Consider the following 19,781-nt stretch of genomic DNA (forward strand, 5'->3'; position numbering starts at 1 on the left):
TGGAACGGGAGATTCTCATGGTGATGTGGTGGAACGGGAGATTCTCATTATGATGGGGTGGAACGGGAGATTCTCATTATGATGGGGTGGAACGAGAGATTCTCATGGTGATGTGGCGGAACGGGAGATTCTCATGGTGATGAGGTGGAACGGGAGATTCTCATGGTGATGATGTGGAACGGGAGATTCTCATCATGATGGGGTGGAACGGGAGATTCTCGTGATTAGGTGGAACGGGAGATTCTCATGATGATGAGGTGGAACGGGAGATTCTCATGGTGATGAAGTGGAACGGGATATTCTCATGGTGATTAGGTGGAACGGGAGATTCTCATGATGTGGTGGAATGGAAAATTCTCATGGTGATGCGGTGGAACCGGAGATTCTCATGGTGATGAGGTGGAACGGGAGATTCTCATGGTGATGCGGTGGAACCGGAGATTCTCATGGTGATGAGGTGGAACGGGAGATTCTCATGGTGATGTGGTGGAACGAGAGATTCTCATGATGATGAGGTGGAACGAGAGATTCTCATGATGATGAGGTGGAACGGGAGATTCTCATGATGTGGTGGAACGGGAGATTCTCATTATGATGAGGTGGAATGGGAGATTCTCATGGTGATGAGGTGGTACGTGAGATTCTCATGGTGATGAGGTGGAACGGGAGATTCTCATTATGATGAGGTGGAATGGGAGATTCTCATGATGATGAGGTGGAACGGGAGATTCTCATGATGTGGTGGAATGGAAGATTCTCATGGTGATGCGGTGGAACCGGAGATTCTCATGGTGATGTGGTGGAACGGGAGATTCTCATTATGATGAGGTGGAATGGGAGATTCTCATGGTGATGAGGTGGTACGGGAGATTCTCATGGTGATGAGGTGGAACGGGAGATTCTCATTATGATGAGGTGGAATGGGAGATTCTCATGATGATGAGGTGGAACGGGAGATTCTCATGGTGATGAGGTGGAACCGGAGATTCTCATGGCGATGAGGTGGAACGGGAGATTCTCATTATGATGAGGTGGAATGGGAGATTCTCATGATGATGAGGTGGAACGGGAGATTCTCATGGTGATGAGGTGGAACCGGAGATTCTCATGGCGATGAGGTGGTACGGGAGATTCTCATGGTGATGAGGTGGAACGGGAGATTCTCATTATGATGAGGTGGAATGGGAGATTCTCATGATGATGAGGTGGAACGGGAGATTCTCATGGTGATGCGGTGGAACCGGAGATTCTCATGGTGATGTGGTGGAACCGGAGATTCTCATTATGATGAGGTGGAATGGGAGATTCTCATGGTGATGAGGTGGTACGGGAGATTCTCATGGTGATGAGGTGGAACGGGAGATTCTCATTATGATGAGGTGGAATGGGAGATTCTCATGATGTGGTGGAATGGAAAATTCTCATGGTGATGCGGTGGAACCGGAGATTCTCATGGCGATGAGGTGGAACGGGAGATTCTCATTATGATGAGGTGGAACGGGAGATTCTCATTAGTATGAGGTGGAACGGGAGATTCTCATGGTGATGTGGTGGAACGGGAGATTCTCATTATGATGAGGTGGAATGGGAGATTCTCATGGTGATGAGGTGGAACAGGAGATTCTCATTAGTATGAGGTGGAACGAGAGATTCTCATGGCGATGAGGTGGAACGGGAGATTCTCATGGTGATGTGGTGGAACGAGAGATTCTCATGGTGATGAGGTGGTACGGGAGATTCTCATGGTGATGAGGTGGAACGGGAGATTCTCATTAGTATGAGGTGGAACGAGAGATTCTCATGGCGATGAGGTGGAACGGGAGATTCTCATGGTGATGTGGTGGAACGAGAGATTCTCATGGTGATGCGGTGGAACCGGAGATTCTCATGGTGATGAGGTGGAACGGGAGATTCTCATGGTGATGTGGCGGAACGGGAGATTCTCATGATGATGAGGTGGAACGGGAGATTCTCATGGTGATGTGGTGGAACGGGAGATTCTCATGGTGATTTGGTGGAACGGGAGATTCTCATGGTGATGTGGCGGAACGGGAGATTCTCATGATGATGAGGTGGAACGGGAGATTCTCATGGTGATGTGGTGGAACGGGAGATTCTCATTATGATGGGGTGGAACGGGAGATTCTCATGGTGATGAGGTGGAACGGGAGATTCTCATGATGATGAGGTGGAACGGGAGATTCTCATGGTGATGAAGTGGAACGGGATATTCTCATGGTGATTAGGTGGAACGGGAGATTCTCATGATGTGGTGGAATGGAAAATTCTCATGGTGATGCGGTGGAACCGGAGATTCTCATGGTGATGAGGTGGAACGGGAGATTCTCATGGTGATGTGGTGGAACGGGAGATTCTCATTATGATGAGGTGGAACCGGAGATTCTCATGGTGATGAGGTAGAACGGGAGATTCTCATGATATGGTGGAATGGAAGATTCTCATGGTGATGCGGTGGAACCGGAGATTCTCATGGTGATGAGGTGGAACGGGAGATTCTCATGGTGATGTGGTGGAACGAGAGATTCTCATGATGATGAGGTGGAACGAGAGATTCTCATGATGATGAGGTGGAACGGGAGATTCTCATGATGTGGTGGAACGGGAGATTCTCATTATGATGAGGTGGAATGGGAGATTCTCATGGTGATGAGGTGGTACGGGAGATTCTCATGGTGATGAGGTGGAATGGGAGATTCTCATGGTGATGAGGTGGAACGGGAGATTCTCATTATGATGAGCTGGAATGGGAGATTCTCATGATGTGGTGGAATGGAAGATTCTCATGGTGATGAGGTGGAACCGGAGATTCTCATGGTGATGTGGTGGAACGGGAGATTCTCATGATGATGAGGTGGAACGGGAGATTCTCATGGTGATGTGGTGGAACGGGAGATTCTCATTATGATGGGGTGGAACGGGAGATTCTCATTATGATGGGGTGGAACGAGAGATTCTCATGGTGATGTGGCGGAACGGGAGATTCTCATGGTGATGAGGTGGAACGGGAGATTCTCATGGTGATGATGTGGAACGGGAGATTCTCATCATGATGGGGTGGAACGGGAGATTCTCGTGATTAGGTGGAACGGGAGATTCTCATGATGATGAGGTGGAACGGGAGATTCTCATGGTGATGAAGTGGAACGGGATATTCTCATGGTGATTAGGTGGAACGGGAGATTCTCATGATGTGGTGGAATGGAAAATTCTCATGGTGATGCGGTGGAACCGGAGATTCTCATGGTGATGAGGTGGAACGGGAGATTCTCATGGTGATGCGGTGGAACCGGAGATTCTCATGGTGATGAGGTGGAACGGGAGATTCTCATGGTGATGTGGTGGAACGAGAGATTCTCATGATGATGAGGTGGAACGGGAGATTCTCATCATGATGGGGTGGAACGGGAGATTCTCGTGATTAGGTGGAACGGGAGATTCTCATGGTGATGAGGTGGAACGGGAGATTCTCATTATGATGAGGTGGAATGGGAGATTCTCATGATGATGAGGTGGAACGGGAGATTCTCATGATGTGGTGGAATGGAAGATTCTCATGGTGATGCGGTGGTACGGGAGATTCTCATGGTGATGAGGTGGAACGGGAGATTCTCATTATGATGAGGTGGAATGGGAGATTCTCATGATGATGAGGTGGAACGGGAGATTCTCATGGTGATGAGGTGGAACCGGAGATTCTCATGGCGATGTGGTGGAACGGGAGATTCTCATTATGATGAGGTGGAATGGGAGATTCTCATGATGATGAGGTGGAACGGGAGATTCTCATGGTGATGCGGTGGAACCGGAGATTCTCATGGTGATGTGGTGGAACCGGAGATTCTCATTATGATGAGGTGGAATGGGAGATTCTCATGGTGATGAGGTGGTACGGGAGATTCTCATGGTGATGAGGTGGAACGGGAGATTCTCATTATGATGAGGTGGAATGGGAGATTCTCATGATGTGGTGGAATGGAAAATTCTCATGGTGATGCGGTGGAACCGGAGATTCTCATGGCGATGAGGTGGAACGGGAGATTCTCATTATGATGAGGTGGAACGGGAGATTCTCATTAGTATGAGGTGGAATGGGAGATTCTCATGGTGATGAGGTGGAACGGGAGATTCTCATTATGATGAGGTGGAATGGGAGATTCTCATGGTGATGAGGTGGAACGGGAGATTCTCATTATGATGTGGTGGAACGGGAGATTCTCATGGTGATGTGGTGGAACGGGAGATTCTCATTATGATGAGGTGGAATGGGAGATTCTCATGGTGATGAGGTGGTACGGGAGATTCTCATGGTGATGAGGTGGAACAGGAGATTCTCATTAGTATGAGGTGGAACGAGAGATTCTCATGGCGATGAGGTGGAACGGGAGATTCTCATGGTGATGTGGTGGAACGAGAGATTCTCATGGTGATGAGGTGGTACGGGAGATTCTCATGGTGATGAGGTGGAACGGGAGATTCTCATTAGTATGAGGTGGAACGAGAGATTCTCATGGCGATGAGGTGGAACGGGAGATTCTCATGGTGATGTGGTGGAACGAGAGATTCTCATGGTGATGCGGTGGAACCGGAGATTCTCATGGTGATGAGGTGGAACGGGAGATTCTCATGGTGATGTGGCGGAACGGGAGATTCTCATGATGATGAGGTGGAACGGGAGATTCTCATGGTGATGTGGTGGAACGGGAGATTCTCATGGTGATTTGGTGGAACGGGAGATTCTCATGGTGATGTGGCGGAACGGGAGATTCTCATGATGATGAGGTGGAACGGGAGATTCTCATGGTGATGTGGTGGAACGGGAGATTCTCATTATGATGGGGTGGAACGGGAGATTCTCATGGTGATGAGGTGGAACGGGAGATTCTCATGATGATGAGGTGGAACGGGAGATTCTCATGGTGATGAAGTGGAACGGGATATTCTCATGGTGATTAGGTGGAACGGGAGATTCTCATGATGTGGTGGAATGGAAAATTCTCATGGTGATGCGGTGGAACCGGAGATTCTCATGGTGATGAGGTGGAACGGGAGATTCTCATGGTGATGTGGTGGAACGGGAGATTCTCATTATGATGAGGTGGAACCGGAGATTCTCATGGTGATGAGGTAGAACGGGAGATTCTCATGATATGGTGGAATGGAAGATTCTCATGGTGATGCGGTGGAACCGGAGATTCTCATGGTGATGAGGTGGAACGGGAGATTCTCATGGTGATGTGGTGGAACGAGAGATTCTCATGATGATGAGGTGGAACGAGAGATTCTCATGATGATGAGGTGGAACGGGAGATTCTCATGATGTGGTGGAACGGGAGATTCTCATTATGATGAGGTGGAATGGGAGATTCTCATGGTGATGAGGTGGTACGGGAGATTCTCATGGTGATGAGGTGGAATGGGAGATTCTCATGGTGATGAGGTGGAACGGGAGATTCTCATTATGATGAGCTGGAATGGGAGATTCTCATGATGTGGTGGAATGGAAGATTCTCATGGTGATGAGGTGGAACCGGAGATTCTCATGGTGATGTGGTGGAACGGGAGATTCTCATTATGATGAGGTGGAACGGGAGATTCTCATGGTGATGTGGTGGAACGGGAGATTCTCATGATGTGGTGGAATGGAAGATTCTCATGGTGATGCGGTGGAACCGGAGATTCTCATGGTGATGTGGTGGAACGGGAGATTCTCATTATGATGAGGTGGAACGGGAGATTCTCATGGTGATGTGGTGGAACGGGAGATTCTCATTATGATGAGGTGGAACGGGAGATTGTCATTATGATGAGGTGGAATGGGAGATTCTCATGGTGATGAGGTGGTACGGGAGAGTCTCATGGTGATGAGGTGGAACGGGAGATTCTCATTATGATGAGGTGGAATGGGAGATTCTCATGATGATGAGGTGGAACGGGAGATTCTCATGATGTGGTGGAATGGAAGATTCTCATGGTGATGCGGTGGAACCGGAGATTCTCATGGCGATGAGGTGGAACGGGAGATTCTCATTATGATGAGGTGGAACGGGAGATTCTCATTAGTATGAGGTGGAACGGGAGATTCTCATGGTGATGAGGTGGTACGGGAGATTCTCATGGTGATGAGGTGGAACGGGAGATTCTCATTAGTATGAGGTGGAACGAGAGATTCTCATGGCGATGAGGTGGAACGGGAGATTCTCATGGTGATGTGGTGGAACGAGAGATTCTCATGGTGATGAGGTGGTACGGGAGATTCTCATGGTGATGAGATGGAACGGGAGATTCTCATTAGTATGAGGTGGAACGAGAGATTCTCATGGCGATGAGGTGGAACGGGAGATTCTCATGGTGATGAGGTGGAACGGGAGATTCTCATTAGTATGAGGTGGAACGAGAGATTCTCATGGCGATGAGGTGGAACGGGAGATTCTCATGGTGATGAGGTGGAACGAGAGATTCTCATGGCGATGAGGTGGAACGGGAGATTCTCATGGTGATGAGGTGGTACGGGAGATTCTCATGGTGATGAGGTGGAACGAGAGATTCTCATGGTGATGAGGTGGAATGGGAGATTCTCATGATGATGAGGTGGAACGGGAGATTCTCATGGTGATGCGGTGGAACCGGAGATTCTCATGGTGATGTGGTGGAACCGGAGATTCTCATTATGATGAGGTGGAATGGGAGATTCTCATGGTGATGAGGTGGTACGGGAGATTCTCATGGTGATGAGGTGGAACGGGAGATTCTCATTATGATGAGGTGGAATGGGAGATTCTCATGATGTGGTGGAATGGAAAATTCTCATGGTGATGCGGTGGAACCGGAGATTCTCATGGCGATGAGGTGGAACGGGAGATTCTCATTATGATGAGGTGGAACGGGAGATTCTCATTAGTATGAGGTGGAACGGGAGATTCTCATGGTGATGTGGTGGAACGGGAGATTCTCATTATGATGAGGTGGAATGGGAGATTCTCATGGTGATGAGGTGGTACGGGAGATTCTCATGGTGATGAGGTGGAACAGGAGATTCTCATTAGTATGAGGTGGAACGAGAGATTCTCATGGCGATGAGGTGGAACGGGAGATTCTCATGGTGATGTGGTGGAACGAGAGATTCTCATGGTCATGAGGTGGTACGGGAGATTCTCATGGTGATGAGGTGGAACGGGAGATTCTCATTAGTATGAGGTGGAACGAGAGATTCTCATGGCGATGAGGTGGAACGGGAGATTCTCATGGTGATGTGGTGGAACGAGAGATTCTCATGGTGATGCGGTGGAACCGGAGATTCTCATGGTGATGAGGTGGAACGGGAGATTCTCATGGTGATGTGGTGGAACGGGAGATTCTCATGGTGATTTGGTGGAACGGGAGATTCTCATGGTGATGTGGCGGAACGGGAGATTCTCATGATGATGAGGTGGAACGGGAGATTCTCATGGTGATGTGGTGGAACGGGAGATTCTCATTATGATGGGGTGGAACGGGAGATTCTCATGGTGATGAGGTGGAACGGGAGATTCTCATGATGATGAGGTGGAACGGGAGATTCTCATGGTGATGAAGTGGAACGGGATATTCTCATGGTGATTAGGTGGAACGGGAGATTCTCATGATGTGGTGGAATGGAAAATTCTCATGGTGATGCGGTGGAACCGGAGATTCTCATGGTGATGAGGTGGAACGGGAGATTCTCATGGTGATGTGGTGGAACGGGAGATTCTCATGGTGATGAGGTGGTACGGGAGATTCTCATGGTGATGTGGTGGAATGGAAGATTCTCATGGTGATGCGGTGGAACCGGAGATTCTCATGGTGATGTGGTGGAACGGGAGATTCTCATTATGATGAGGTGGAACGGGAGATTCTCATGGTGATGTGGTGGAACGGGAGATTCTCATGATGTGGTGGAATGGAAGATTCTCATGGTGATGCGGTGGAACCGGAGATTCTCATGGTGATGTGGTGGAACGGGAGATTCTCATTATGATGAGGTGGAACGGGAGATTCTCATGGTGATGTGGTGGAACGGGAGATTCTCATTATGATGAGGTGGAACGGGAGATTGTCATTATGATGAGGTGGAATGGGAGATTCTCATGGTGATGAGGTGGTACGGGAGATTCTCATGGTGATGAGGTGGAACGGGAGATTCTTATTATGATGAGGTGGAATGGGAGATTCTCATGATGATGAGGTGGAACGGGAGATTCTCATGATGTGGTGGAATGGAAGATTCTCATGGTGATGCGGTGGAACCGGAGATTCTCATGGCGATGAGGTGGAACGGGAGATTCTCATTATGATGAGGTGGAACGGGAGATTCTCATTAGTATGAGGTGGAACGGGAGATTCTCATGGTGATAAGGTGGTACGGGAGATTCTCATGGTGATGAGGTGGAACGGGAGATTCTCATTAGTATGAGGTGGAACGAGAGATTCTCATGGCGATGAGGTGGAACGGGAGATTCTCATGGTGATGTGGTGGAACGAGAGATTCTCATGGTGATGAGGTGGTACGGGAGATTCTCATGGTGATGAGATGGAACGGGAGATTCTCATTAGTATGAGGTGGAACGAGAGATTCTCATGGCGATGAGGTGGAACGGGAGATTCTCATGGTGATGAGGTGGAACGGGAGATTCTCATTAGTATGAGGTGGAACGAGAGATTCTCATGGCGATGAGGTGGAACGGGAGATTCTCATGGTGATGAGGTGGAACGAGAGATTCTCATGGCGATGAGGTGGAACGGGAGATTATCATGGTGATGAGGTGGAACGGGAGATTCTCATGGTGATGAGGTGGAACGAGAGATTCTCATGGTGATGAGGTGGAACGGGAGATTCTCATGGTGATGAGGTGGAACGGGAGATTCTCATGGTGATGAGGTGGAACGAGAGATTCTCATGGCGATGAGGTGGAACGGGAGATTCTCATGGCGATGAGGTGGAACGGGAGATTCTCATGGTGATGAGGTGGAACGAGAGATTCTCATGGCGATGAGGTGGAACGGGAGATTCTCATGGTGATGAGGTGGAACGGGAGATTCTCATGGTGATGAGGTGGAACGGGAGATTCTCATTAGTATGAGGTGGAACGAGAGATTCTCATGGCGATGAGGTGGAACGGGAGATTCTCATGGTGATGAGGTGGAACGAGAGATTCTCATGGCGATGAGGTGGAACGGGAGATTCTCATGGTGATGAGGTGGAACGGGAGATTCTCATGGTGATGAGGTGGAACGAGAGATTCTCATGGCGATGAGGTGGAACGAGAGATTCTCATGGCGATGAGGTGGAACGAGAGATTCTCATGGTGATGAGGTGGTACGGGAGATTCTCATGGTGATGAGGTGGAACTACATATCGATGAAGAGGATGGTAGCAGAAGGTGAGGAGGGTTTCAGCATGCGTGAGTAACGTATGGAACGACGTTTCTTCAGGTGTGTGTGGTGTCGGCCACCCTGGTCCAGCTCCTGAACGACTCTCCGGATCTGACCAGAACCCTGCATAACGGCTTGTGTCTGTTCAACCCTCTTTATCCTCTGATGGGCTGCCTCAACTGCATCACCAAGGTGGGTATTCTGTCGGCTCTCCTGGTCATGGAGGCAGTTTTCAGCTCTTTGCAGAGAATGAGATAACATTCGGTTTAGCTGGTTTTAATGCGGACCCAGCCGGTTGTTAATGCAGCTCCGCTGCCTTTAGCCTCTTTCAGCTCATTGTTTTGGTGAAAGATGATTTTATTCATGACAAACAGGAATCACCTCACTGATGTTTGTTTCCAGGCTACTTTTCTGCCCTCCGTCTACGAGGAGAGCTTCCTGTGGAAGAGTCTTCTCATTTCAGTCATAGCTGTACGTATCTGAAAGCATGTGGTGTGTTCAGGCTGCAGCACCGCCTCGTTTAACCGCAACGCGTGTTTCTTCCACCAGCCGTATCTGCAGTGCATCGTCTTGCTGTTCCTGCTTCGCTGGCTGGAGATCCGTTATGGAGGAAGGGCCATGAAAGACGACCAGCTCTGCAGGTGATGATCACTTAACGGATGAAAACTCAGGTTACAGGAAGCTGCCGAAGGTCTTTCCACCGACTTTTCATGCTCCTGTTTCACTTTATCACTGTTATTGTTTAAAGTAATTGAATGATTAAACATAGAAGCAGATTTGTTGGAAAAGCAGCTTCAGCTTGTTTGTCAACTGTTTGTAAACAAGTTGGATGATTGTGACCTAAAACTACTCTGAAAGAAGCTCTGGTTCTCAGCAACTGCAGTTCTGCAGGTTCCAACGCAGCTGATTCACATCAGATTCCAGCCTCTTGTCAACCTGCTAGTGACGAGTTAAGATGAGCTCCTGATGCAGATTTACGCTGCAGGTCCGCATGTTCCAGAGGTTTTAGCTGCGTTAGGACCAAATAACCTCCCAAAAGAAAAAGAAGAGCCGGACACCAGTTTAAAGTCCCGTCCTCATCAGGTGACGAGGAAGACCAGCGAGCTGTCTCTGGTAGAAGCACTACTGAACGATGCGGTCCTGAACCGCATCGGTCTGAAAGTCTTAGTCAGGATCAGTGTGCACGTGCCTGGACAAAAACCTCCGGCTGCTGCCTGGAGAATGGAGGGGCTGGACAGTGGGTGTTAAATGGGCGTAGTTATATGGGCAGTGGGCGTGGTTAGATTAGCAATGGGAGTCTTTAGGTTGACACTGGGCGTGGCTAGGTGTGTAACAGGCGTGGCTAGGTGTGTAACGGGCGTGGCTAGGTGTGTAACGGGCGTGGCTAGGTGGGTAACAGGAGTGGCTAGGTGGGTAATGGGCGTGGCTAGGTGGGTAACAGGAGTGGCTAGGTGGGTAATGGGCGTGGCTAGGTGGGTAACGGGCGCGGCTAGGTGGGTTACGGCCACCAATCACAATGTTGAGGGGGCAGGGTTGGACACCCAGCCCCTCCTCATTCTCCAGTCTGCAAGGTGAAGCCCCGCCTCTTCTACACCTGGAGGGCGGGGCTGTGGCAGCTGTTTTTTTTTTTTTTTTTTGTCTTGTCCAGCATTTAAGCAAGCAGACTGATGTTCTGGATGCTGTGTTCTGCTGAGCAAATTTATTTTGCCAAGGGGAACTTTTGTAGATGTAATGATCCCCTTGTATTTCTTGATTCTTATTTTATTTTTCAATTTGTTTTGGATAATAGCTTGTATTACAGAGTTTATGCTGCTGGACCCGACCGGAAAGGACAGGAAAGGGGCAGAAAGAGAACAGAAAAGAGAACATAAAAAAAAAAAAAAAAAAAAAAAAGAAAGAGATCAATGCATACATGTATATGCACATACATACCCACCTACATATATATGTATATACACTCGCACATACATTATATATATACATATATACATACATACATACATATACACATACATACACATGCATACACACACATGTACACATACATGCATACATAAAGATAGATATACATACATACATATACACATACATACACACACATATATATATATATATACATATATACACATATACATACTCACATACATACACATACATATACACATACACATACACACACATACATACACATACACTCACACATATGCATACATATATACATATCCATACACATACATACATACACATACACATAAGTACACACACATACCCACCCACACACATAAATATATACACCCACACAAGCCAACTCTAGATTCGTGGAGAACAAAGCCGTTGACAATCATGAGGACCAGAAACTAGCAAGTTAAGTCAAAAAGACAGAAAGAGAGCTTCCTGCTGTTAGTGAATAAACTTGCTGGATGACTCAGTGACTGTGACACATGCAGAACATTCATGCAGAACATTCAGAGTGGAACGTGTTTAGAGAAGAGTGATCATGCCAATGTGACCCCGCCCGCCTACAGCTAGAGGAAGGCCAGGAGAACCCAGAGACCCGGGTAACCGACAGTCACCCCCAGGTACAGACCCCAACCCCCCCACTCCAGAGCCAGCCATGCATTTGCCCAGGAGGTGGCGAAGGAGGTGCCCAACCAGAGTCCCCCGCAGTCAGGGGGAACAGGCCCCAGCAGGCCCAGGCCGGCAAGGGCCGATCCCGCCGGGCACCGGCCACCTAGGGCAGACAGAGCGCAGGCCCCAGGGCCCCAAGAGCCCCAAGAGCCCGTGAGCAGCCCCCCGCCCCCGCAGGCAGAGGGCACAGCCCACACCGACGGAGGACCAGGATCCCCAGACCGCCACCCAGCGGCAGCCAGGTCGCACCCCAGCGCACCAGCTGCGCCCCCGGGTACAGGACACCACCCCCCCACCACCAAACCACACACACATATACATGCATACCCCCCCCCAACACGCACTCCCCTCACACATATACATGCATACCCCCCCCCCCAAACACGCACTCCCCTCTCAACCCCCATCCACACAACCCTCTGCAATCCATGCACATCATCCATAACATATACAACCCCACCCCACCTCTACTCACTCACCCATACCAAGTCACATGAACCCCAATCGCCCCCGCCCCCACACACGCTCACCCCCCCCCCCCCCCCCCCCCACACACACACACACGCTCACACCCCGCCACCCCCTCCCTCTACTTCTACCCAACCACACATGCCCCACCAAACACCCCTCCACCACCCATAGCCCCCCTCCAAACTTCACCCTCACTCACACATCCCATTCCGTATATACACCCCCCCTACACACACACACACACACATACCCTCACTCCTCCAACACAGGCACACCCCAATACAACCCACGCGCCAACATACCCCTCCACACACACATCTACTCATCCTCACACATCCCTATCCCCTACCCACCTATATCCCCAACCCTAATCCCCCCCCCCCAGCCATCCCACCATCCATCTGTAACCCCATACACCCACTCCCACACATCCTCACCTCACCCCTCCATCATGTCCCATGTGAGATACCTCAGAGGGGGCAGAGGACAGGATGGCCCCGATCAGGGCCCCCATAATTACCGCCCACCACTCCCAGCGTCCCCCCCACCACCCCACAGATGCAGCCGACCCAGCACCCCCCCAGGGCCGGCGACAACCCTCCTACAGCCAGGCCAGCCCAGACTTAGGCCTAATGGACGGCACTCTTCCCCCACCCGTACCCCCCCCCAGTAAAGCCCCGAGAGCAGGGGCATGAGAAGACCCTATCGTCCCTGCCTCCCCCCCGCTTATGACTGATTGTGAAGTATGTATTAGTTGCAATTAAAACTGAGGGAAGTGCCACGCGGTGTTGGGAGAGGGACCACCTAAGCAGCCCCGCCCACCATACACCGCATGCCCCCCCCCCTAATCATGTGAGTCGTCAGTGTTTTGGTGTTTGGTGTCTAAGTGTAATTAAAACTGGGAGGTGGGCCGAGGCTGGGTGCAGCGATCAAGACCACCTTGATGGCCTTTCTCACCACCCAGCGCCACGTGCACACCTCCCAATACCCTGCCTGTGTGTGATGGGGAGCGGGGAGGAAGAGGGGTTGAGGGATTTAAGTCTGGAGGAAAGTGAGCTTTCCTCCAGAAGGTGAGCCGCCCGCGGCACTGGGCATGCCCCCTACTCCCAGGGCCCCCCAAGGACCAGGACAAGCCGGGGACAGCCATCCCCGTAACCAGAGCCTTCGGCGACTCTAACCAGAGAGTCATCACTGACCCAAGAGGGGACCAACTCACCACATGCAGAAGGGGGGCACGAGGACAAAGAGGAGGCGGGGCGGCAGAAGGGGAATCCCAGACCGATTGTCCACCGCCCCCTCACTCACAGAGGACACCCCCACCTGGGGACATGAAGTCCCCACCTTGTCCACACATCGGCACCTCACACTGTCTCAGCACAAACCTACAGCCACACACACACACACACACTTCCAGACACATTCAGGTCCACCCAGCCACCCGTTCAGCCCACCCTTAAAACCATCCTCCTGACCCCCACGTCACATCCAAATCTCCCCCACTCCCATCCATCATATCTACACTTATCCACCAACCTACCACACACATGCACCACCCACTCCCCCATACATACACCCCTGCCCCCCCCCCCACACACACACAGACAGCACTCCCCCTCCTCCCCCCCCACACACACACCCGTATACATGCATCACCCCACTCCCCCATACATACACCCCTGCCCCCCCCCCCCACACACACACAGACAGCACGCCCCCCCTCCCCCTCCTCCCCCCCCCATACACACACCCGTATACATGCACCACCGCCACTCCCCACATACACGCATCACCCCACTCCCCTACACACACGGCACTACCCCCCCCCACAGACACCACGACACCCCCCCCACACACGCATCATCACACTTCCCCACCCACACACATCCACATACCTATGTACCGCCACCAGTCCTCAACGCACACCCCCTACACACATCCCTCCATACACACTCACATCCCATCCACACTATCAAACACCCCCCACTCAACAAGTCCCAGGGTCGCAACCAGGCACCAGAGCACGTACCTGCCCGCCGCCGCAGCGGCAGGTCCAGGTCAGCCCAGCCCCCCCCCGGCACAAGCCGACCCCCCACCCCCAAGAGACAGGGGACAACCCCGGGCACCGGAGCCCGGGACCCCGCCCAGCCCACCCCACGGCGGCACAGGCACCCGTTACGGAGTCACGCCCGCCAACCCATCCCCCGCCAGCGACCTCGCCCCGCCGCTGCGCGGCAACTCCAGCCGCTGGCCCATCCAGGTCCACAGTAGGGCTAGAAACCTAGCCACTCCAGCAATGGAGCAGTCAAAATCCCCCCCCCAGGAGCCCACCACAGACCCACAGCCCCCAGAGAACCCCAACCGGCCACCAACCCCGAGCGCAATAAGGTCACATTCTCCCCCCATACTAAGTGATGGAGCTGATCACAGGGGACCAGAGGGAATAAAGTTCAGCTGACTGATCTCTTGAGGAGGCAGACATCATCTCGACACTGATGTGATCTAATAAGAGATTTCTGAACTGCTGGATACACAGACTTTGTTTGCTTTTCCAGTTTAGAAGGATAGTTTTCTTTGCGATACATAAACTGGTGAGGATTAAGTTTGCAGAATTAAATTCTATGTTAATTTCACCCAAGTGACCCAGTAGGCCCAGTTTGGGGTTTGTAGGGATGTTACATTTGAACCAGTCTGACAGATCTTTACATACCTGAAACCAGAATTCCTGGACAGGTGGGCAAGACCACAAAGCATGGTAGTAGCTGTCAGTCGTGTTGCCAGTGCAGTGTGGACAGATGTTTGGTTGTGACAGACCCATCCTGAACATCCTGTGTCCTGTATAATGAGTTCTATGCAGAATTTTAAATTGTATTAGTTGCATGTTTGCATGTGGCAGCTGGTTTTACCAGCAGGGGACGCTTTCAGCATACTGGTTTTCATGGCAGTGACACGTTCACAGCTTGTTGGGTGGAATTCCCCTTTAACTCTGAACAGACAAGGTCCTCATGTTGAGTCGCGGCTTTGTGGGGTTTAAATGTTTATTTTCCTGTTGTCCATCATCATTTACCAACACACCGTGGTGATGCTTGCAGCTCGGTATTTCACACTGTCATTTTATTTAGACGTAGTCAGGTCCTTTTGGGTTCGTCCCACAAACATGTTGAGCCTGAAGAGCGTAAACGTCTGTTTTTCTCTCTTTTAAAAGCAGTTTAAAGGGTTCCTATTCTGGTATTTGGAGTTTTCTGAGCTTTCTACAGTGTTACAGTGTTGAATCCTCATCAGACATGTGAACGACAGTTTTTTATCACCTAAATGCATGTTTGAGTTTGAGTTTGAGTTCCAGCACTCTCTCCGTTCGGTTTCCATGGTGACGAAAAACGCGTGGTTTTAGAGAGTTTTTTCTACGTGGAAATCCTTGTGACGTCCCGGGGGATAAGGTTGGGTGATTGGTTACCTTCTACTGGTTAACAAGGGCATGTACAAATACATCAGGCGGGTGGAAAACGTGGGATAAAGTTATTTCCAACGATGGCTGGTGAGTTTACCAAAGAGAGACATCCTGCTGCATTCGTTGCTGTGGGTTGCTGTTTTCCACTTCGTTTTCAGGCTCTGATTCAGGTTCCAACATGTAGGGCTGGATGCTATGTGTTGACATTGTAGTTTGTTTTTTTATTGAGTTCATATGAGCCTAATCCTTCTGTTTATGAGACGTTACAATGACGGTGAAAGCAGGTGCGGTGCGCGCTCCCGATGTAGTGCAGTGGCGGGAGGCGGGGCTTAATGCGGAAGAGTCTCAATCCACTCGTTTTGCCCGCAGGCTGATCTGACAGCCTACGGAGAGGGTCGGTCTGAAGTACATAAAGACATTTGTGACAATAACTCCATCAATCCCAGCCCTTCTGGTCTCAGGAATAATAATAAATTAGCCTGAAATGCACAGAATAATTCCAGTTTAAACTCAGATAAATAAATATTTCTCTTTCTGTCTCTCTTTTTCTCTCTACGAGGTGTTTTCTGTTTCTCTTCTTCTCGATTCTTTCTGTCCCCCTTCTGTCCTCTCCGGTCTGATCCAGCAATACAAACTCTGTAATAAAAACAATCATGTAAAATAAATAGAAAAATAAAATAAGAATCCAGAATATCAAGGGAAGCATTATGTCTAGGATGCTTCCCTTTATGTCTATGATTATACACCACATGTAATTTAGATGAAGGGAAGTTGGCCTGAAAATATCCTTAAAGTTTGTGTCTGGTCTGTTTTTTACAGGATCTCATCGAAGTCAAAGTCTAAATCAGAGCGAATCCCGGAGGAAGGGCTAAATGAGGATGAGGATGTTCAAATGGAGAAGGCCAGAGTGAAGGAGGCCCTCACCTGCCAGTCCTGTGAAGAGGTAAAGATGAGGATCTCCGTCTGGTCTTGGATTCAGGGCACACAAAGAGTTCTAATGTTTTCGTTCAGAAACCGGCTGTGGTTGTGAGTAACCTGAGGAAGCAGTACCAGGGCCGAAGAGAAGGCTTCGCCTTCACCAAGAGGACCAAAGTGGCGACACGGAACGTCTCTTTCTGTGTTCGCAAAGGTACGTTCTGTCTGGTTTTCTCACTTCGCTTTCATTGTAGAAAGGAGCTAAGCTGCTGTTTGTTCAGGTGAAGTTCTGGGCCTGTTGGGTCCCAACGGGGCCGGGAAGAGCACCATCATGCACATGCTGTCCGGCGACACCGACCCCACTGCAGGCCAGGTATGCAGCACCTTCCAGCCTTCTCACATCTGAAATAAAGAAGTCATTATGTGTGAAATCTGCGTAAAACATGACGATGAATGTGGTTCTGGTGTCCAGTGGAGCTCGGACTGGAGTGAAGACGACAAACCGGACTTATTGAACAGAATAAAGTGAACGGGAACCTCTTTTTAACCCTGTCAGAGACTTGTTGGCACATCTTCTACAGCGGTCCATTCAGCAGATGACCAGCAGATTCTCCACATATACCGCCTATATCACCGTGTTACGACTAAGCCTGATGGGCAGCAGAGTTTTATGTTGGAAGGAGGGTTATCCAGATATTAGACTGCTCCAGAAACACCCAGGTCCACCTGACCTTATGCTGAGGAGTGGTATGACATGAGGCCTTCTGCCATGACTGACGGAACATGTTAAACTGTACAAAGTAATGCATGAGATTCATGTAGAACACTCCAGATCAATACAAGTAGGATATAATCTGAACTGTGCACACCACCAGGTCCTGATGGGGGACTACAGCACTGAGTTTTGTCCTGTGGACCATCCGCTGGAGCATGTGGGCTACTGCCCACAGATCAACCCTCTGTGGCCCAGAGTCACTCTGCAGGAACACCTGGAGATCTACGCTGCCATTAAGGGTCTGAAAGGACAGGACGTCCCCGGCATCATTAAACGGTACGTCTTCAGACTATTGGGCGCCTCATGGTTGAAAGCTCGCCGATGCTCCTCCCGACAACTAAAACCACTGAAGTCTTGGCATTATAACAACCAATGGTGGCTTGTTTCTGTTCCTGGTGGCTCGCCGTGGCGCTGCATCAGCCTTCTGATCCTTCTCCACCCCTCATGGCCGACTGGCTCTGCGATCAGGTAGCTTTTGTTCTGGCACGGCCATGTGGAGCTTTTCTCCCGGTGCTGAACCGCTCAGTATTCTGAGGTGTTTTCACACCATTCGCCTTCTCATGGGGTTAGGTTAAACAGGTCAAAGGTCGCTCTGACGTGTTCATGATGTCGTCTGGAGGAGGGAATTCTGCACTTTGTGGAAGTTGGGGTGGTTTTTTCTGGAGTCGGGCGGAAGTCTGTTGTTTCTGCTTTTCATCTCTTAAATGTGAGACACAGGACGGTCCACCTCTGAAGTTTTCTTCTCAGTAGGATTGTTGTGGTTTCAGTCGGATCCGTACGGCGGAAACGCCGCAACTGTTTGCACCAGTGCTGCTGACCTCCATCTCAGACACACAACCTTTCAGTCTCACAAACTGGGGTCTGTTTGTGAAGTAGTCATAGATCCAGGTGGTTGTGGAGGTATCCACCTGGAATTTATGGAGCTTCTCACATAACAAAGCAGGCTGAATGGTATTAAAAGCACTGAGAAATGAAAGAACATGACCCTCAGAGTGCTGCCTGAATGGTCCAGATGAGAGTGTGCTCTCTGGAGCAGGTATATGATGGCATCTTCAACCCCAAGTCCATTACGATATGCAAACTGGAATGGGTCCTGAAAGGTGTTTACTTGCTTGTTGAGGTGAGCCAGTAAGAGTCTCTCCAGGACTTTCATGATGTGAGATGTCAGGGCAACTGGTCTGTAGTCACTTGGTTCAGCTGGTTGTGTTTTTTTAGGCACTGGAACAAGGCAGGAGGTTTTCCACAGCACTGGGACTCTATTTAGTCTCAGACTGGTGTTGAAAAGGTGCTGGAGAATCGGACATAGTTGTTTTGAGCAGGTCTTGAGAACTCTGGGACTGACACCATCTGGACCTGCAGCCTTGTTCTGGTTCAGTTTCTCAAGTTGCTTCTTAACCTGATTGCAGGAGACAAACAAGGTGGAGGTCTCAGGATGTCCTGATGTGGAGGGAGATGAAGCTGTGTTCTGGTCCATGACTGAGCTGCAGGGTGACAGATTGGAGGCGTGACAGGAAAGCAGTGGGCTTATGGAGGGTGTGTGGTCTGTTGGGCTTGAGGTAGGGGGTGAACTGAACCTGCTGAAGAATATGTTCAGCTCATTAGCTCTGTCCAGACCTCCATCAGGCTGGTCCCCCTTTAACTTGAAGCCGGTGATCTTCTTCATTCCAGACCACACATCCCTCAGGTTATTCTGCTGGAGCTGACTTTCTAACTTCTTCCTGTAGTCCTCCTTGCACTTCTTAGTTTGTGTTTTAAGTTGTTTTTGTGTTGCCCTCAATAACTCCCTGTCTCCATCCCTGAAGGCGTTCTTTTTGATGTTCAGCAGCTTTTTCAGGTCACTGGTGATCCAGGGTTTGTTATTGGGGAAGCACCTCACTGTTCTTGTTGGGACGATGCTGTCCACACAGAAGTTTATGTAATCTGTCACACACTCAGTCATGGCGTTGATGTCGTCTCCATGAGGTTCACAGAGGACGTTCCAGTCTGTAGCCTCAAAGCCTCCTCTAAGAGCATCTTCAGCTTCAGCAGACCAGATGTTGATACTCTTTGTGATGACTGGTTGCTGCTGAACGATGGGCTTGTAGGTGGAGGTGAGAAGAACCAGATTATGGTCAGATCTTCCTAAAGGAGGCAGGG

General features: G+C 50.1%; 1 protein-coding gene across 1 annotated transcript in view; it reads left to right on the forward strand.

Moving 5' to 3' along the window:
- Nucleotides 1-19,781, forward strand: part of abca5 (ATP-binding cassette, sub-family A (ABC1), member 5) — a 128,405-nt gene that overhangs the window by 97,770 nt on the left and 10,854 nt on the right. Inside the window, exons 24-30 of the mRNA XM_079260688.1 lie at nucleotides 9,472-9,603; nucleotides 9,814-9,882; nucleotides 9,961-10,052; nucleotides 16,775-16,898; nucleotides 16,967-17,084; nucleotides 17,152-17,243; nucleotides 17,746-17,921. Coding sequence (XP_079116814.1) covers nucleotides 9,472-9,603; nucleotides 9,814-9,882; nucleotides 9,961-10,052; nucleotides 16,775-16,898; nucleotides 16,967-17,084; nucleotides 17,152-17,243; nucleotides 17,746-17,921 — 803 coding nt within the window. The remainder of the gene's footprint in view (nucleotides 1-9,471; nucleotides 9,604-9,813; nucleotides 9,883-9,960; nucleotides 10,053-16,774; nucleotides 16,899-16,966; nucleotides 17,085-17,151; nucleotides 17,244-17,745; nucleotides 17,922-19,781) is intronic.

This window comes from Telmatherina bonti (assembly GCF_933228915.1).
Source record: "Telmatherina bonti genome assembly, chromosome: 21".
Classification (NCBI taxonomy): Eukaryota; Metazoa; Chordata; class Actinopteri; order Atheriniformes; family Telmatherinidae; genus Telmatherina; species Telmatherina bonti.